This window comes from Oncorhynchus clarkii, chromosome 31 (genome assembly GCF_045791955.1).
Source record: "Oncorhynchus clarkii lewisi isolate Uvic-CL-2024 chromosome 31, UVic_Ocla_1.0, whole genome shotgun sequence".
Taxonomy (NCBI): domain Eukaryota; kingdom Metazoa; phylum Chordata; class Actinopteri; order Salmoniformes; family Salmonidae; genus Oncorhynchus; species Oncorhynchus clarkii.
This window is the reverse complement of record NC_092177.1, coordinates 10380432-10400731: the sequence shown is the minus strand read 5'-3', so window position 1 is coordinate 10400731 and position 20300 is coordinate 10380432. Positions and strand designations below refer to the sequence as shown.

The following is a 20300-nucleotide window of genomic DNA, read 5'->3' as shown; positions in this document are numbered from 1 at the left end:
TGACAACTAGAATTCCAAAGGCTGTAATTGCTGCAAATGGAGGATTCTTTCACAAAAGCAAAGATTGAAGGACAAATAAAATTGCTATTTATAACCATGTCAACGTCTTGACTATATTTCCTACTAATTTTAAAACTCATTTCATGAATGTTTTCATGGAAAACAAGGACATTTCTAAGTGACCCCAAACTTTTGAACGGTAGTGTACACACACACACACACACACAAAAGACAGATCAGCAGAGGGGAGTCTGAGTTCATCAGTTAGAGTAGCTTCAAAGACCAAGCTGCTCCTCTCTCTCACTCACTCTCACTCACTCACTCACTCACTCGCTCACTCACTCACTCACTCACACACTCACTCACTCACTCACTCACTCACTCACTCACTCACTCACTCACTCACTCACTCACTCACTCACTCACTCACTCACTCACTCACTCTACTTTTTATTCTCTCTCCTTCTCTCTCTCTCTCTCTCTCTCTCTCTCTCTCTCTCACTCCTCTACTTTTTATTCTCTCTCTCCTACTCTCTCGCTCCTCTGCTTTTTACTCTCTCTCTCCTACTCTCTCTCTCGTTCCTCTTCTCTCTCTTTCTTTCCTCTACTCCCTCTCTTTACTTATCTGTCTATTGCTGCAGCTACCAAAGCCTGGTGGTAATGAGTGAAGACTGGAGCATCATAGTTCAGGAGAAACAGCCTGGTGGTAATGAGTGAAGACTGGAGCATCGTAGTTCAGGAGAAACAGCCTGGTGGTAATGAGTGAAGACTGGAGCATCGTAGTTCAGGAGAAACAGCCTGGTGGTAATGAGTGAAGACTGGAGCATCGTAGTTCAGGAGAAACAGCCTGGTGGTAATGAGTGAAGACTGGAGCATCATAGTTCAGGAGAAACGGCCTGGTGGTAATGAGTGAAGACTGGAGCATCGTAGTTCAGGATAAACAGCCTGGTGGTAATGAGTGAAGACTGGAGCATCATAGTTCAGGAGAAACAGTAAACATAAAGCATCTCTCCATTTTGTTATTCTCCATTACCGTCCCGTCACCCAGGTGGCCGGTGATTATTTTGGACACGTCATTTTTATTAATTTGTGAAATGTCATCATTCATTTTAATTCTGAATAGCTACGTTGCCTATAAACACCTGTTATCCTCAGGCTCAGTGTAGCGGTGTGTGTGTGACTGTGTGAGTTCTTGGCAGTGTGCGTGAGACTGTGCGTGAATGGGCAGTGTGTTTGTGTGTGAGTTCTTGGCAGTGTGTGTGAGACTGTGCGTGAAGGGGCAGTGTGTTTGTGTGTGAGTACTTGGCAGTGTGTGTGAGACTGTGCGTGAAGGGGCAGTGTGTTTGTGTGTGAGTTCTTGGCAGTGTGTGTGAGACTGTGCGTGAAGGGGCAGTGTGTTTGTGTGTGAGTTCTTGGCAGTGTGTGTGTGACTGTGCCTGAAGGGGCAGTGTGTTTGTGTGTGAGTTCTTGGCAGTGTGTGTGAGACTGTGCGTGAAGGGGAAGTGTGTTTGTGTGTGAGTTCTAGGCAGTGTGTGTGTGACTGTGCGTGAAGGGGCAGTGTGTTTGTGTGTGAGTTCTTGGCAGTGTGTGTGTGACTGTGCGTGAAGGGGCAGTGTGTGTGTGACTGTGCGTGAAGGGGCAGTGTGTTTGTGTGTGAGTTCTTGGCAGTGTGTGTGAGACTGTGCGTGAAGGGGAAGTGTGTTTGTGTGTGAGTTCTAGGCAGTGTGTGTGTGACTGTGCGTGAAGGGGCAGTGTGTTTGTGTGTGAGTTCTTGGCAGTGTGTGTGTGACTGTGCGTGAAGGGGCAGTGTGTGTGTGACTGTGCGTGAAGGGGCAGTGTGTTTGTGACTGTGCGTGAAGGGGCAGTGTGTGTGAGACTGTGCGTGAAGGGGCAGTGTGTGTGAGACTGTGCGTGAAGGGGCAGTGTGTTTGTGACTGCGTGAAGGGGCAGTGTGTTTGTGACTGTGCGTGAAGGGGCAGTGTGTGTGAGACTGTGCGTGAAGGGGCAGTGTGTGTGTGACTGTGCGTGAAGGGGCAGTGTGTGTGAGACTGTGCGTGAAGGGGCAGTGTGTTTGTGACTGTGCGTGAAGGGGCAGTGTGTTTGTGACTGTACGTGAAGGGGCAGTGTGTGTGAGACTGTGCGTGAAGGGGCAGTGTGTGTGAGACTGTGCGTGAAGGGGCAGTGTGTGTGTGACTGTGCGTGAAGGGGCAGTGTGTGTGAGACTGTGCGTGAAGGGGCAGTGTGTGTGAGACTGTGCGTGAAGGGGCAGTGTGTGTGAGACTGTGCGTGAAGGGGCAGTGTGTTTGTGTGTGAGTACTTGGCAGTGTGTGTGTGAGACTGTGCGTGAAGGGGCAGTGTGTGTGAGACTGTGCGTGAAGGGGCAGTGTGTGTGTGACTGTGCGTGAAGGGGCAGTGTGTTTGTGACTGTGCGTGAAGGGGCAGTGTGTTTGTGACTGTGCGTGAAGGGGCAGTGTGTGTGTGACTGTGCGTGAAGGGGCAGTGTGTTTGTGACTGTGCGTGAAGGGGCAGTGTGTTTGTGACTGTGCGTGAAGGGGCAGTGTGTGTGTGACTGTGCGTGAAGGGGCAGTGTGTGTGAGACTGTGCGTGAAGGGGCAGTGTGTGTGTGACTGTGCGTGAAGGGGCAGTGTGTGTGAGACTGTGCGTGAAGGGGCAGTGTGTGTGAGACTGTGCGTGAAGGGGCAGTGTGTGTGAGACTGTGCGTGAAGGGGCAGTGTGTGTGAGACTGTGCGTGAAGGGGCAGTGTGTTTGTGTGTGAGTACTTGGCAGTGTGTGTGAGACTGTGCGTGAAGGGGCAGTGTGTGTGTGACTGTGCGTGAAGGGGCAGTGTGTGTGTGACTGTGCGTGAAGGGGCAGTGTGTTTGTGACTGTGCGTGAAGGGGCAGTGTGTTTGTGAATGTGCGTGAAGGGGCAGTGTGTGTGTGACTGTGCGTGAAGGGGCCGTGTGTGTGAGACTGTGCGTGAAGGGGCAGTGTGTGTGTGACTGTGCGTGAAGGGGCAGTGTGTTTGTGACTGTGCGTGAAGGGGCAGTGTGTTTGTGTGTGAGTTCTAGGCAGTGTGTGTGTGACTGTGCGTGAAGGGGCAGTGTGTTTGTGTGTGAGTTCTTGGCAGTGTGTGTGTGACTGTGCGTGAAGGGGCAGTGTGTGTGTGACTGTGCGTGAAGGGGCAGTGTGTTTGTGACTGTGCGTGAAGGGGCAGTGTGTGTGAGACTGTGCGTGAAGGGGCAGTGTGTGTGAGACTGTGCGTGAAGGGGCAGTGTGTTTGTGACTGCGTGAAGGGGCAGTGTGTTTGTGACTGTGCGTGAAGGGGCACTGTGTGTGAGACTGTGCGTGAAGGGGCAGTGTGTGTGAGACTGTGCGTGAAGGGGCAGTGTGTGTGTGACTGTGCGTGAAGGGGCAGTGTGTGTGAGACTGTGCGTGAAGGGGCAGTGTGTGTGTGACTGTGCGTGAAGGGGCAGTGTGTTTGTGACTGTGCGTGAAGGGGCAGTGTGTGTGAGACTGTGCGTGAAGGGGCAGTGTGTGTGAGACTGTGCGTGAAGGGGCAGTGTGTGTGTGACTGTGCGTGAAGGGGCAGTGTGTGTGAGACTGTGCGTGAAGGGGCAGTGTGTGTGAGACTGTGCGTGAAGGGGCAGTGTGTGTGAGACTGTGCGTGAAGGGGCAGTGTGTTTGTGTGTGAGTACTTGGCAGTGTGTGTGTGAGACTGTGCGTGAAGGGGCAGTGTGTTTGTGACTGTGCGTGAAGGGGCAGTGTGTTTGTGACTGTGCGTGAAGGGGCAGTGTGTGTGAGACTGTGCGTGAAGGGGCAGTGTGTTTGTGACTGTGCGTGAAGGGGCAGTGTGTTTGTGACTGTGCGTGAAGGGGCAGTGTGTTTGTGACTGTGCGTGAAGGGGCAGTGTGTTTGTGACTGTGCGTGAAGGGGCAGTGTGTGTGTGAATGTGCGTGAAGGGGCAGTGTGTTTGTGACTGTGCGTGAAGGGGCAGTGTGTGTGTGACTGTGCGTGAAGGGGCAGTGTGTGTGAGACTGTGCGTGAAGGGGCAGTGTGTGTGTGACTGTGCGTGAAGGGGCAGTGTGTGTGAGACTGTGCGTGAAGGGGCAGTGTGTGTGAGACTGTGCGTGAAGGGGCAGTGTGTGTGAGACTGTGCGTGAAGGGGCAGTGTGTGTGTGACTGTGCGTGAAGGGGCAGTGTGTGTGAGACTGTGCGTGAAGGGGCAGTGTGTGTGTGACTGTGCGTGAAGGGGCAGTGTGTGTGAGACTGTGCGTGAAGGGGCAGTGTGTGTGAGACTGTGCGTGAAGGGGCAGTGTGTGTGAGACTGTGCGTGAAGGGGCAGTGTGTGTGTGACTGTGCGTGAAGGGGCAGTGTGTTTGTGACTGTGCGTGAAGGGGCAGTGTGTGTGTGACTGTGCGTGAAGGGGCAGTGTGTGTGTGACTGTGCGTGAAGGGGCAGTGTGTTTGTGACTGTGCGTGAAGGGGCAGTGTGTGTGAGACTGTGCGTGAAGGGGCAGTGTGTGTGAGACTGTGCGTGAAGGGGCAGTGTGTGTGAGACTGTGCGTGAAGGGGCAGTGTGTGTGTGACTGTGCGTGAAGGGGCAGTGTGTTTGTGACTGTGCGTGAAGGGGCAGTGTGTTTGTGACTGTGCGTGAAGGGGCAGTGTGTGTGTGACTGTGCGTGAAGGGGCAGTGTGTTTGTGACTGTGCGTGAAGGGGCAGTGTGTGTGAGACTGTGCGTGAAGGGGCAGTGTGTGTGAGACTGTGCGTGAAGGGGCAGTGTGTGTGTGACTGTGCGTGAAGGGGCAGTGTGTGTGAGACTGTGCGTGAAGGGGCAGTGTGTGTGAGACTGTGCGTGAAGGGGCAGTGTGTGTGAGACTTTGCGTGAAGGGGCAGTGTGTTTGTGTGTGAGTAAGGGGCAGTGTGTGTGAGACTGTGCGTGAAGGGGCAGTGTGTGTGAGACTGTGCGTGAAGGGGCAGTGTGTGTGTGACTGTGCGTGAAGGGGCAGTGTGTTTGTGACTGTGCGTGAAGGGGCAGTGTGTGTGAGACTGTGCGTGAAGGGGCAGTGTGTGTGAGACTGTGCGTGAAGGGGCAGTGTGTGTGTGACTGTGCGTGAAGGGGCAGTGTGTGTGAGACTGTGCGTGAAGGGGCAGTGTGTGTGAGACTGTGCGTGAAGGGGCAGTGTGTGTGTGACTGTGCGTGAAGGGGCAGTGTGTGTGTGACTGTGCGTGAAGGGGCAGTGTGTGTGAGACTGTGCGTGAAGGGGCAGTGTGTGTGAGACTGTGCGTGAAGGGGCAGTGTGTTTGTGACTGTGCGTGAAGGGGCAGTGTGTGTGAGACTGTGCGTGAAGGGGCAGTGTGTGTGTGACTGTGCGTGAAGGGGCAGTGTGTGTGTGACTGTGCGTGAAGGGGCAGTGTGTGTGTGACTGTGCGTGAAGGGGCAGTGTGTTTGTGACTGTGCGTGAAGGGGCAGTGTGTTTGTGACTGTGCGTGAAGGGGCAGTGTGTGTGTGACTGTGCGTGAAGGGGCAGTGTGTTTGTGACTGTGCGTGAAGGGGCAGTGTGTGTGTGACTGTGCGTGAAGGGGCAGTGTGTGTGAGACTGTGCGTGAAGGGGCAGTGTGTTTGTGACTGTGCGTGAAGGGGCAGTGTGTGTGTGACTGTGCGTGAAGGGGCAGTGTGTGTGAGACTGTGCGTGAAGGGGCAGTGTGTGTGTGACTGTGCGTGAAGGGGCAGTGTGTGTGAGACTGTGCGTGAAGGGGCAGTGTGTGTGTGGGCAGTGTGTTTGAGACTGTGCGTGAAGGGGCAGTGTGTGTGAGACTGTGCGTGAAGGGGCAGTGTGTGTGAGACTTTGGGTGAAGGGGCAGTGTGTTTGTGTGTGAGTACTTGGCAGTGTGTGTGAGACTGTGCGTGAAGGGGCAGTGTGTGTGAGACTGTGCGTGAAGGGGCAGTGTGTGTGTGACTGTGCGTGAAGGGGCAGTGTGTTTGTGACTGTGCGTGAAGGGGCAGTGTGTTTGTGACTGTGCGTGAAGGGGCAGTGTGTTTGTGACTGTGCGTGAAGGGGCAGTGTGTGTGTGACTGTGCGTGAAGGGGCAGTGTGTGTGAGACTGTGCGTGAAGGGGCAGTGTGTGTGTGACTGTGCGTGAAGGGGCAGTGTGTTTGTGACTGTGCGTGAAGGGGCAGTGTGTTTGTGAGTGTGTAGAGATTGTGTACATTCTAAAGTGTCGGCGGTGTTCGTGATTGCAACAGGCAGTGTGTAAAAGTACATGGTCGGGGAAGGCCGGCTTCCGTTGCCTCACACGCTGTGTGTGTTCAGGGAAGACAAGCCAGCATGCGTTGCGCTGTGGTTCTGTGGCCCGTGCCGAGGAGAGATGGATGGGGTGTGAGTGCAGTGATGTCACCATGACAAATGGGCCAGCCATTTTGGCTGAGACTCACATCGCCTCTCATTTCAATAGGTTCCTAGCACTGCCACCATCTCCCCCCACCACACCCGAAATACACTCCGCAGGTTACACACATACATACACACACAACATGTTAATGTTTTTCAATGTATGTAAATCGTAAAGTTATTTTGCCTGTAATGTCTCTTTCATTATGTGTCGGCCCCTTGTAAGACTAGCTGTCTTCATAATGGGGATCCTAATCAATCAAATCTAACACAAACACGCATACAGTAGAGAGAACCCCCTGCATAACTAGTCAGTGATCCATAGGAAGAGCTTAGTGAATTAATCTTCCCCCAATTACTACAGCAACACTTTTCCTTTCCATCCCAACAGCCAGCTAGCCATTACCATATCAGCCAAACACAGTGACTGTGTCTCGAGTAGCACCCTACTTCCCTATAGGATACTACTTTTGACCAGAGACCAAATAGTGTGCTATGCAGGGAATAGGGTGCCATTTGAGATGCAGACAAAAACTATGGGACTAGTCTTTCACAGCAGGCTGGCAGGCAGTCACAAGCACACACCAGATCCGTATTGTTCTTTTTTTAAAAGTGGACTGGGCAACTTGTTTTTCTCTCAACATCAATTTTGTGAAGTGCAATTCCATGAAATGATCCCAATATGAGCAGTCATTTGGGGTAATGGTAGTGGCCTGCGTTTAAACCCTCCGATATCAAAACTGACACGCCCCGACCACAGAGAGCCCTTGTTTCTCTATGGTGTAGTAGGTCAGGGCGTGACTTGGGGATATTCTAGTTTATCATTTATATGTTGTGTTCTAGTTTATATTTTCTATGTTGGTGTTTTGTATGATTCCCAATTAGAGGCAGCTGGTAATCGTTGGCTCTAATTGGGGATCATATTTAAGTAGCTATTTTTCCCACCTGTGTTTGTGGGATATTGTTTTGTGTTTGTGCATGTGCACCACTTAGTCACGTTTAGTTGTTCGTTTATTGATATATTTTGTTTTGTTTAAGTTTCTCTTTGAATTAAATATGTGGAACTCAACATCCGCTGCGCCTTGGTCCCGTTCTTACAACAGCCGTGACAAAAACATACGAGCTGAAATGATCAGCACACACACGCATCAAGGAAAATATATGTAGTCTTGACATCCTCATAATGGTTTAAAAGGTCCTCTAAAATGTAGTTTATTAAGAGGCTTGTCACCACTAACCTGAACTGGTAATCATGGATTAACAGGAATGACAAGTCTATAAACCTGGTTTAAAAGTCATCTAGAAGTACTGAAGGCGTCTAGAACTACGGAAGCTGGTTTAAAAGTAATTTACATCTACTGAATCTGGTTTAAAAGGCATCTAGAACTACGAAAGCTGGTTTAAACATCATCTAGAACCAAGGAAGCTGTTCTAAAAGACATCTAGAACTACTGAACCTGGTTTGAAAGGCATCTAGAACTACAGATGATAGTTAAAAAGGCATATAGAACTACAGAAGCTGCATTAAAAGGCATAAAGACTGCTGAAGCTGGTTTAAAAGGCATATAGAATCACTTAAGCAGGTTTAAAAGCCATCTAGAGCTACGGAAGCTGGTTTAAAAGGCATCTAGAACTACGGAAGCTGGTTTAAAAGGCATCTAGAACTACGGAAGCAGGTTTAAAAGACATCTAGAACTTCTGAAGCTGGTTTAAAAGGCATCTAGAACTACGGAAGCTGGTTTAAAAGGCATCTAGAACTACTGAATCTGGTTTAAAAGGCATAAAAAACAACTGTAACTGATTTAAATGACATCTATAGTTACTGAAGCTGGTTTAAAAGACATCTAGAACTTCTGAAGCTGGTTTAAAAGGCATCTAGAACTATTGAAGCTGGTTTAAAAGGCATCTAGAACTATTGAAGCTGGTTTAAAAGGCATCTAGAACCAATTAAGCAGGTTTAAAAGGCATCTACATCTACGGAAGCTGGTTTAAAAGACATCCAGAACTTCTGAAGCTGGTTTAAAAGGCATCTAGAACTATTGAAGCTGGTTTAAAAGGCATCTATAACTACACAAGCTGGTTTAAATGGCATCTGGAACTACTAATGCTGGTTTAAAAGGCATCTAGGACTAATGAAGCTGGCTTAAAAGGCATCTAGAACTACTAAGCTGGTTTAAAAGGCATATAGAACTACTGAAGCTGGTTTAAAAGGCATCTAGAACTACTGAAGCTGGTTTAAAAGGCATCTAGGACAAATTAAGCTGGTTTTAAAGGAATCTAGAACTACCGAAGCTGGTTTAAAGGCACATAGAACCAATTAAGCAAGTTGAAAAGGCATCTAGAACTACGGAAGCTGGTTTTAAAGGCATCTAGAACTACTAAAGCTTGTTTAAAAGGCATCTAGAACTATTGAAGCTGGTTCTAAAGGCATCTAGAACTACTAAAGCTTGTTTAAAAGGCATCTAGAACTACGGAAGCTGGTTTTAAAGGCATCTAGAACTACTAAAGCTTGTTTAAAAGGCATCTAGAACTACGGAAGCTGGTTTTAAAGGCATCTAGAACTATGGAAGCTTGTTTAAAAGGCATCTAGAACTATGGAAGCTGGTTTTAAAGGCATCTAGAACTACTAAAGCTGGTTTAAAAGGCATCTAGAACTACGGAAGCTGGTTTTAAAGGCATCGAGAACTACTAAAGCTTGTTTAAAAGGCATCTAGAACTAAAGAAGCTGGTTTAAAAGGCATCTAGAACTAAAGAAGCTGGTTTAAAAGGCATCTAGAACTACTAAAGCTGGTTTAAAAGGCATCTAGAACTACAGAAGCTGGTTTAAAAGGCATCTAGAACTAAAGAAGCTGGTTTAAAAGGCATCTAGAACTACAGAAGCTGGTTTAAAAGGCATCTAGAACTAAAGAAGCTGGTTTAAAAGGTATCTAGAACTAAAGAAGCTGGTTTAAAAGGCATCTAGAACTAAAGAAGGAAGTTTAAAACACCTGAGTTCAACAGCTAACTTTGATAACCAACCTAAAATAACTATAGTTTTTCGGTTCATTAAGAATGCTAAATTTAGATAGGTTTTCATTTGTTGAATCAATTAGACCAGAGGTTGACAAACTTTTTATAGTCCCATACCCCTTCAAACATTCAACCTCCAGCTGCGTACAAACTCTAGCACCAGGGTCAGCGCACTCTCAAATGTTGTTTTTTGCCATCCTTGTAAGTCTGCCACACACACACTACACAATCCATTTATTAAACATCTGTTTTTGTCACAACCCGGCTCGTGGGAAGTGACAAAGAGCTCTTATAGATACACTTTGGGTTGTATTGGAGAGAGTATCAGTCTTAAATCATTATCCAAACACAGTCTGTCCCTATATTTAGTTTTCATGTTATTGAGGGCTGAGAATCCACTGTCACATTAGTATGTGATTGCAAAGGGCATCAGTGTCTTAACAGCACAATTTTCCAAGGCAGGATCTCTGAGCGCAGCCCCATCCAGATCACATGATCTGGGATATGTTCCGGGTAGCCTCAGACAACAACATTGACATATACGCTGACTCGGTGAGCGAGTTTATTAGCAAGCGCATCGGTGATGTTGTACCCACTGTGACTATTAAAACCTTCCCTAACCAGAAACCGTGGATTGATGGCAGCATTCGTGCAAAACTGAAAGCGTGAACCACCGCATTTAATCATGGCAAGGCGACTGGAAACCGAATACAAGGCAATCAAACAAGCAAAGCGTCAGTATAGAGACAAAGTAGAGTCGCAAATCAACGGCTCAAACATGAGATGTAAGTGACAGGGTCTATTGTCAATCACGGATTACAAAAAGAAACCCAGCACCGACGCGGACATCGACGTTTTGCTTCCAGTTTTGCTTGCTTTGAGGACAATACAGTGCCACTGACACGGCCCTCTACCAAAGCCTGTGGGCTCTCCTTCTCCGTGGCCAATGTGAATAAAACATTTCAACATGTTATCCCTGGCAAGGCTGCCGGCCGAGATGGCATCCCTAGTCGCGTCCTCAGAGCATGAGCAGACCAGCTGGCCGGTGTGTTTATGGGCATATTTAAACTCTCCCTATCCCAGTCTGCTGTTCCCACATGCTTCAAGATCGCCACCATTGTTCCTGTACCCAAGAAAGCTAAGGTAACTTCACTAAATGACTATCGCCCCGTAGCACTCACTTCTGTCATCATGAAGGATCATATCACCTCCACCCCACCTGATACCCTAGACCCACTCCAATTTGCTTACCACCCCAATAGGTCCACAGACAACGCAATCGCCATAACACTGCACACTGCCCTATCCCATCTGGACAAGAAGAATACCTATGTACGAATGCTGTTCATTGACTACAGCTCAGCATTTAACACCAGAGTACCCTCCAAACTCGTCATTAAGCTTGAGACCCTGGGTCTTGACCCCACCCTGTGCAACTGCGTCCTGGACTTTCTGACGGGCCACCCCCAGGTGGTGAAGTTAGAAACAACATCTCCACCCCACTAATCCTAGAGAGAGGGCCGCCTACCAAAACTCACAGACCAGGCTAAGAGAGGGCCGCCCACCAAAACTCACAGACCAGGCAAGGAGGGCATTAATCAGAGAGGCAACAAAGAGAGACCAAAGATAATCCTGAAGGAGCTGCAAAGCTCCACAGCAGAGATTGGAGTATCTGTCCATAGGACCACTTTAAGCAGTACACTCCACAGAGCTGGGCTTTATGGAAGAGTGGCCAGAAAAAAGCCATTGCTTAAAGAAAAAAATAAGCAAACAATGTGGGAGACTCCCCAAACATATGGAAGAAGGTACTCTGGTCAGAAGAGACTAAAATGTAGCTTTTTAGCCATCAAGGAAAATGCTATGTCTGGCGCAAACCCAACACCTCTCATCACCCAGAGAACACCATCCCCACAGTGAAGCATGGTGGTGGCAGCATCATGCTGTGGGATGTTTTTCATTGGCATGGACTGGCAAACTGGTCAGAATTGAAGAAATGATGGATGGCGCTAAATAAAGGGAAATTCTTGAGGGAAACCTGTTTCAGTCTCCTAGAGATTTGAGACTGGGATGGAGGTTCCCCTTCCAGCAGGGCAATGACCCTAACCATACTGCTAAAGCAACACTTGGGTGGTTTAAGGGGAAACATTTAAATGTAATTTAAACGGAATGGCCTAGTCAAAGCCCAGACCTCAATCCAATTGAGAATCTGTGGTATGATTTAAAGATTGCTGAACACCAGCGGAACCCATCCAACATGAAGGAGCTGGAGCAGTTTTGCCTTGAAGAATGGGCAAAACTCCCAGTGGCTAGATGTGCCAAGCTTATAGAAACATACCCCAAGAGACATGCAGCTGTAATTGCTGCAAAAGGTGTCTCTACAAAGTATTGACTCAAGCTCATGTTTTCTGATTTTTTGTTTGTTTCACAATAAAAAAATACTTTGCATCTTCAAAGTGGTAGGCATGTTGTGCAAATCAAATGATACAACCCCCCCCAAAAATCCATGTTAATTCCAGGTTGTAATGCAACAAAATAGGAAAAATGCCAAGGGCGTGAATACTTTCGCAAGCCACTGTATATACTGTATTCTATACCATCTACTGCATCTTGCCTTTGACGCACTGCCATCTCTCATTCATATATTTATATGTACATATTCTGATTCATCCCTTTGCATTTGTGTGTAAGGTAGTTGTGAATTTGTTAGATTACTTGTTAGATATTACTACACTGTCAGAACTAGAAGCACAAGCATTTCACTACACTCGCAATAATATCTGCTAACCATGTGTATGTGACAAATAAAATTTGATTTGATTTTAAATCTGGCAGTGGCTTCTGATTAAATTACATTTTCACAGAACCGTTGGTTGCAATTTCGATGAGGCTCTCTTGTTCAGATATTGGTAAGTGGACTGGAGGCAGGGCATGAAAGGGACAGTAGTTTGTCATCCATTTCGGGAAAGTACCTGCGTAATTGCACACCCAACTCTCTCAGGTGCTTCGCTGTATCACATTCGACATTGTCCGTAAGCTTGAGTTCATTTGCACAAAAAAACATACAATGATGAAAAGACCTGTGTGTTGTCCTTGTTAATGCGGACAGAGCCTCAGTTTTGTCCCGCACGTTGAATATAGTTGTGAAGAGTCCCTGTAATCCTATATTCAGATCATTCAGGCGAGAAAAAACATCACCCAGATAGGCCAGTCGTGTGAGTAACTCGTCATCATGCAAGTGGTCAGACAAGTGAAAATTATTGTCAGTAAAGAAAACTTTAAGCTCGTCTCTCAATTCAAAACAACGTCTCTTTGCCCCCTCACCAACGCTTGTCAAAGCGTCACATGGTCGCTGCCCATATCATTGCACAGTGCAGAAAAACACGAGAGTTCAGTGGCCTTGCTTTAACAAAATTAAATAAATAAATTAATGTTTTATTTTTTTTGAAAAATAAGCTCGAAAAGTGCATGGTCTAATTCAGGTATCCCAAATTGGGGTAAGCCGAATAAAAATTATTCACATTTCAATCAAAATAATAATAATAATTATACGCATATATATCTTTTGTAATTTATTTTTTTATTCTTCTCATTTTCAAACAGTCCATTTATTTTTTCCAACTGGGCTATACATTTGGGTGATGTTTTTTCGAACCTGAGTAGCCTCGTTTCACTGCCAAAAATGTAATTAAACCATCTAGTGTTCAGTGAAATAACAACACAATGTCAAATACAGGTAGCCTAGTCAAATAATTAACATCCAATCACATTAACCGTTACTCTCTTGCGGGAATTCCACTAATGGTTCGTATGGAGCCAAACGTAGCTGCTGCTCATTCCATTTCCCTAAAAAATGGATGAATGGTTAAAGAAAGTAAGGCCTGTGTTCATAGAGACACATTTCAGCTCTACTGGTAGTACTGCTACTACCAGCAGTACTACACCTGCACCTGTCGATGACACAAGTTGTTCTGCTTCCATGAGCACATCCAATAGATAAGTGGATACACACACACAATAACATATGCACTATACACACACGTACACATGGATTTTGTATAGTATATACTGTATGTGGTAGTGGTGGAATAGGGGCTTGAGGGCACACAGTCTGTATTTGTATTGTAATGTTTTTAAAATGGTTTAAACTGCTCTAATTTTTCTGGACCCCAGGAAGAGTAGTTGAGAGATACTGCCCCCTTACCCGGGAATGCTCAGAACAACAGACAGGGACGTTGGACCATCGTAGAGGTGCAAATTTAATGAGAACCACAGTATATCGGAAGTAGTCTTTCCTCAGCCACAGTGTGTTATATGTGTAAAAGTACTATCTCACAACTCGATGAAACCTTCACTCTTGCGCATACATTTAGAAACAAAACATGCCAATTTTAAAATAAGCCACAGGGGATTTTTGAGGGAGAATTAAGACGACTTTCGAGTAGTACGACATGTTTAAAATCAACAGATGCCATTAATAAGAAGAGGCTAGAAGCATCTTATATGGTGAGCTACTGAGTGGCTAGAACAGGCAAGCCCCATACTATTGTGGAGGACTTAATTATTCCTGCTGCCGCGGATATGGCTGGGACAATGCTGGGACAAAAGCCCCAAAAAACTATACAGACAATGCCTTCATCAAACAACACTGTTTCACGATGCATCAGTGACATGGCAGGAGATGTTTTGAAACAATTACTGCTTCTCATACAAGCCAGTGAATTCTATGTGTTACAGCTGGATGAGTCAACAGACGTAGCGGGCCTGGCACAGCTCCTGGTATATGTCCGTTACATTTATGGGGGTCAATTAAGGAAGACATCATCTTCTACAGACAGCTTGAAAGACGTTTTGGACACTACAGTGAAAATGGTTAACTTTGTTAAAGCAAGGCCCCTGAACTCTTGTGTATTTTCTGCACTATGCAATGATATGGGCAGCGACCATGTAACACTTTTACAACATACAGAAGTGTGCTGGTTGTCAAGGGGCAAAGTATTGACACTTGTCTGACCACTTGCATTATGACAAGTTTCTCACACGACTGGCCTATCTGGGTGATGTTTTTTCTCACCTGAATGATCTGAATCAAGGATTACAGGGACACTTCGCAACTATATTCAATGTGCGGGACAAAATTGAAGTTATGATTAAAAAGTTGGAGCTCTTTTCTGTCTGCATTAACAAGGACAACACACAGGTCTTTCCATCATTGTATGATTTTTTTGTGTGCAAATGATCTCAAGCTTACGGACAATGTCAAATGTGATATAGCGAAGCACCTGAGAGAGTTGGGTGCACAATTACACAGGTAGTTTCCCGAAACGGATGACACAAACAACTGGATTCATTATCCCTTTCATGACCTGCCTCCAGTCCACTTACCGATATCTGAACAAGAGCCTCATCGAAATTGCAACCAGCGGTTCTGTAAAAATGTAATTTAACCGGAAACCACTGCCAGATTTCTGGATAGGGCTGCACTAAGAGTATCCTGCCTTGGCAAATTGCGCTTTTAAGACATTGATGACCTTTGCAACCACGTACCTATGTGAGAGTGGATTCTCAGCCCTCACTAGCATGAACACTAAATACAGGCATAGACTGTGTGTGGAAAATGATTTAAGACTGAGACTCCCTCCAATACAACCCAACATTGCAGAGTTGCGATGTTCATCCTTTCAAGCACACCCTTCTCATTAACCTGTAGTGAGTTATACACAATTTTCAATGAAAAAATAAGGGCTTATATGTAAGATGGTTAAATAAAGAGCAAAACTATGTTATTATTTGTGCCCTGGTCCTATAAGAGCTCTTTGTCACTTCCCACGAGTCGGGTTGTGACAAAAACTCACCCTCCTTCTTATGTTTAATACATTTATTGTATACTGTGTGTGTGGCAGGCTTACAAAGATGGCAAAAAAACACATTTCAGAGTGCGCTGACCCTGGTGCTAGAGGGGGTACTCAGCTGGAGGTTGAATGTTTGAAGGGGTACGGGACTATAAAAAGTTTGTGAACCACTGCTCTAGGGCAACTGTGTCTCTCTCACTCTATTCTCTCTCTCTCTGTCTCACTCTCTACCCCCCTTCCATCTCTCTTTCTCTATCTCTCCCCCACCCTCTGTCTCCCTCCCTCTCTCTAATCCAGAGTGCTAGCTAGCTGAAGAAGAGCACGGTTGAATGGAAGAGAGCAGAGCATCATTGAGCAGGGGATTTGACTGCAGCCTCAGAGGGTTTCAACTCCAGCTTAACACCCTGGCTCTGGGGTAACCTCCATAGCTTTTAATCTGACTAGAAAGGGAGCGTGAGGTTAATGCTGTCCCTATGGGTAGTGTGTGTGTGTGTGTGTGTGTGTGTGTGTGTGTGTGTGTGTGTGTGTGTGTCGACACCAGTTTTTGTGTCATTGCGTTAATTAAAAAGCCCTACGCTGAAGCATTAGATATATAAACACCGAATAGGCCTGAGCACTTCCCAAAAACAGAGGAAGGAGAGCCAATACAATACATTGAAGCATAGTTTAATTGCCTAGATATACTCTATTGAATTGTTCACAACATAATGGTAAATATAGCATGTTTATTTTCAGACAGCCAATTTAAGGAGCAATTAATGTTAGCATTAACTTCAACAGCGTGTGTCTATAAACTGCTTTGCTAAAGGCTGTTTTTCAAAAAACAACATTGTAGATGAGCAAACAAACAGCGTAATTTAATTATTTCAATTTACAGTTCTATCATACAATTAAGACAATGACATATATTCTAGACATATTAGAAAGCATCACTGAAAAATGAATGAGGCTTTTGATAGCGTGTGTTTGACTATCCTAGAATGTGTCTACCACAGGCAGCCTAACAGACAGGTCTCTAACGAGCTAAGTCACTCGTACACCCAAGGTCTACAAAAGGCACAACGTACACTGAATAAAAAAATGTGCATGTCCCATGTTTCATGAGCTGAAATAAAAGATCACCGAAATGTTCCCTACTCACAAAAAGATTATTTCTCAGAAAATGTTGTGCACAAATTTGTTTACATTCCTGTTAGTGAACGTTTCTCTTTGCCAAGATAATTCATCCACCTGACAGGTGTGGCACATCAAGAATCTGAGTAATCAGCATGATCATTACACAGATGCACCTTGTGCTGAGGACAATAAAAGGCCACTCTAAAATGTGCAGTTTTGTCCCACAACACAATGCCACAGATGTCTCAGGTTTTGAGGAAACATGCAATTGGCATGCTGACTGCAGGAATGTCCACCAGAGCTGTTGCCCGAGAATTGAATGCTCATATTTCACTACCATACGCCGCCTACAACGTAGTTTTAGAGAATTTTGCAGTACATCCAACCAGCCTCACAACCGCAGACCAGGTGTAACCACGCCAGCCCAGGACCTCAACATCCGGCTTCTTCAACTGCGGGATCGTCTGAGACCAGCCACCCGGCCAGCTGATGAAACTGTTGGTTTGCACAGCCAAAGAATTTCTGCACCAACTGTAAGAAACCATTTCAGGGAAATGCATCTGAGTACTCGTCATCCTTACCAGGGTCTGACGTGACTGCAGTTCGGCGTCATAACAGACTTCAGTGGGCAAATGCTCACCTTCGATAGCCACTGGCATGATGGAGAATTATGCTCTTCACAGATGAATCCCAGTTTCAACTGTACCGGGCAGATGTCAGACAGCATGTATGTCATCGTGTGGGGGAGCGTTTTGCTGATGTCAACGTTGTGAACAGAGTGTCCCATGGTGGCGGTGGTGGCGGTGGCGGTGGGGTTATGGCATGGGCAGACATACGCTTTGGACAATGAACACAATTGCATTTCATCTATGACAATTTGAATGCACAGAGATACCGCGACGAGATCCTGAGGCCCATTGCCGTGCCATTTATCCGCCGCCATCACCTCATGATAACACACGGCCCCATGTTTCAAGGATCTGTACACAAGTCCTGGAAGCTGAAAATGACCCAGTTCTTCCATGGCCTGCATACTCACCCAACCCATTGAGCATGAGTGGGATGCTTTAGATCGATGTGTACGACAACGTGTTCCAGTTCCCTCCAATATCCAAGAACTTTGCGCTGCCATTGAAGAGGAGTGGGACAACATTCCACAGGACACAATCAACAGCCTGATCACTTCTATGTGAAGGAGATGTCGCACTGCATGAAGCAAATGGTCACACTAGATACTGACTGGTTTTCTGATCCACACGCTTAACTTTTTTTAAAGGTATCTGTGACCAACAGATGCATATCTGTATTCCCAGTCATGGGAAATCCATAGATTAGGACCTAAGGAATTTATTTCAGTTGATTGATTTCCTTATATGAATTGTAACTCAGTAAAATCTTTGAAATTGTTGCATGTTGCGTTTATATTTTTGTTCAGTGGTTTAATCAGCTTCTTAATATGCAACACCTGTCAGGTGGATGGAATATATTGGCGAAGGAGAAAGGCTCAGAAAACTTTAGTTACACACACCTGGCAACCATCATTACACACACCTGGCAACCACTGTTACACACCTGACAATCATCATTACACACACCTGGCAACCATCATTACACACACCTGACAACCAGCATTGCACACACCTGGCAACCATAGTTACACACACCTGTGAAAGAACCACATATCACAGATAAATATACAGGATACATACATTCCATTCCAGTTAAACTCTCGATATATAGTGTTTTGCAAAAATAAACAAACATTTTAATTCACATCTAATATCGTAAAAAGTAATATTTTACACAACATGAATGTACTACAAAGCAATACTTTTTGGGGAACAAAATACACACGTAAATCATTTCTGGATATAGCGGTTTGAAAATAAACTCTTCGTTTGTTCTCATTTTTGCTCAATGTTCGATTGATATTGAAGTCACATTTCCATCTAGAGCCGTTAGGAATATGAATCTGAGGTGATTCTATCTTGAGCCAATAGGAATAAGAATCTGAGGTGACTCTCTTGAGCCAATAGGAATAAGAATCTGAGGTGACTCTCTTGAGCCAAAAGGAATAAGAATCTGAGGTGATTCTATCTTGAGCCACTAAGAATAAGATTCTGTGATTCTATCTTGAGCCACTAGGAATAAGAATCTGTGATTCTTTCTAGAGCCAATGGGAATACGAATCTGAGGTGATTCTATCTAAAGCCATTAGGAATAACAATCTGAGGTGAATCTATATCTAGAGCCACTAGGAATAAGAATCTGAGGTGATTCTATCTAAAGCCACTAGGAATAAGAATCTGAGGTGATTCCATCTAGAGCCACTAGGAATAAGAATCTGAGGTGATTCTATCTTGAGCCACTAGGAATAAGATTCTGTGATTCTATCTTGAGCCACTGGGAATAAGAATCTGTGATTCTTTCTAGAGCCACTAGGAATAAGAATCTCAGGTGATTCCATCTAGAGCCACTAGGAATAAGAATCTGAGGTGATTCCATCTTGAGCCACTAGGAATAAGAATCTGAGGTGATTCCATCTAGAGCCACTAGGAATAAGAATCTGAGGTGATTCCATCTAGAGCCACTAGGAATAAGAATCTGAGGTGATTCTATGCGTGTATGTGCGCTCGCACGCATACACGCACACATACACACACACACACCCATCCACAGACTCTGTGGCCTCCGTTTTTGGGGGCTTTCTTCCCCTCCACGCCGTACACACTGAAATCTCCATGACAGCGAGGCAGTCCGGCTTGGGCCACACAGGAGCTGTGTGTGTGTTCATCTAATGCGTGTTTGCGTGTGCGGATCCGGGGTCCCACGGGAACCGCCGTAAGATAAAATGTCACCCTGGCTTTGTTCCACACAACCTATTGGCTGGGTAGAGACACTACCTACACCTGGGAACCCAACCTGGGAAGGCCAACGCAGAGAGAGATGGAGAGATTTAGAGAGAGGGTTAGGGGGAGGGAGCAAAGGTAGAGAGACAGAGATTTAGACAGAAGGTGGGGGCGGTGGGGGGGGGGGGGGGGTGGAGAGGTAGAGAGACAGAGATTTAGACAGAGGGTGGGGGTAGGTTGTAGAGGTAGACAGACGGAGAGATTTAGAGAGAGGGTGGGTGGAGAGGTAGAGAGACAGATAGATTTATAGAGAGAGTGGGGGGTGAGAGAGACAGAGATATTTAGAGAGTAGGTGGGGGAGGGTGGAAAGGTAGAGAGACGGAGCGATTTAGAGAGAGGGTGGGGATGAGAGAGACGGAGCGATTTAGAGAGAGGTTGGGGGTGAGAGAGATAGATATATTTAGAGAGAGGGGAGGGGAAGGGTGGAGAGATTTAGCGAGATGCTGGGGGGAGAGGGTGGAGAGGTAGAGAGATGGAGAGATTTAGCGAGATGCTGGGGGGAGAGGGTGGAGAGGTAGAGAGATGGAGAGATAGAGATTTAGAGAGAGGTGGGGGGAGAGGGTGGAGAGGTAGAGAGATGGAGAGATAGAGAGATTTAGAGAGAGGTGGGGGGAGAGGGTGGAGAGGTAAATAGACAGTGAAAGTGAGGGAAAGGGAGGAGGAACCTGGGCAGAAAAAACAAGATTTAAAGAGAGAGTGAGAAAAATGTCAAAGAGGGATACAGATGGCTGCTGGTGCCTCCTCTCTCTCTCTCTCTCTCTCTCTTTCTCCTCTGACTCTCAATTTCATCTTCATCAACAACATGAACTTTGATTTCAGATTAGATTAAAAGGGAGGGTTGGCTTCTGAGGGACTTGATTAAACCAAAATAAATCATCAGTAGGGTTCAGCAGCTGTGCTAATTCCCCATTACCCAAATTGTTGTGAAAGGCGTCTGAACGTACACCAGCCCCTCTGCTTTCTCTCACGTCCCCTTACCCTTAATACAGTCATCTCGTGTTTCATAATTTAGCCTGAACGATTAGA

At 46.0% G+C, this 20300-nt stretch overlaps 1 protein-coding gene across 1 annotated transcript in view; it reads right to left on the bottom strand.

Annotated features, from left to right (window-relative positions):
• LOC139391019 (neuroligin-3-like) overlaps positions 1 to 20300 on the bottom strand; it is a 254404-nt gene that overhangs the window by 111419 nt on the left and 122685 nt on the right. The window contains exon 5 of the mRNA XM_071138484.1: positions 11961 to 11988. Coding sequence (XP_070994585.1) covers positions 11961 to 11988 — 28 coding nt within the window. The remainder of the gene's footprint in view (positions 1 to 11960; positions 11989 to 20300) is intronic.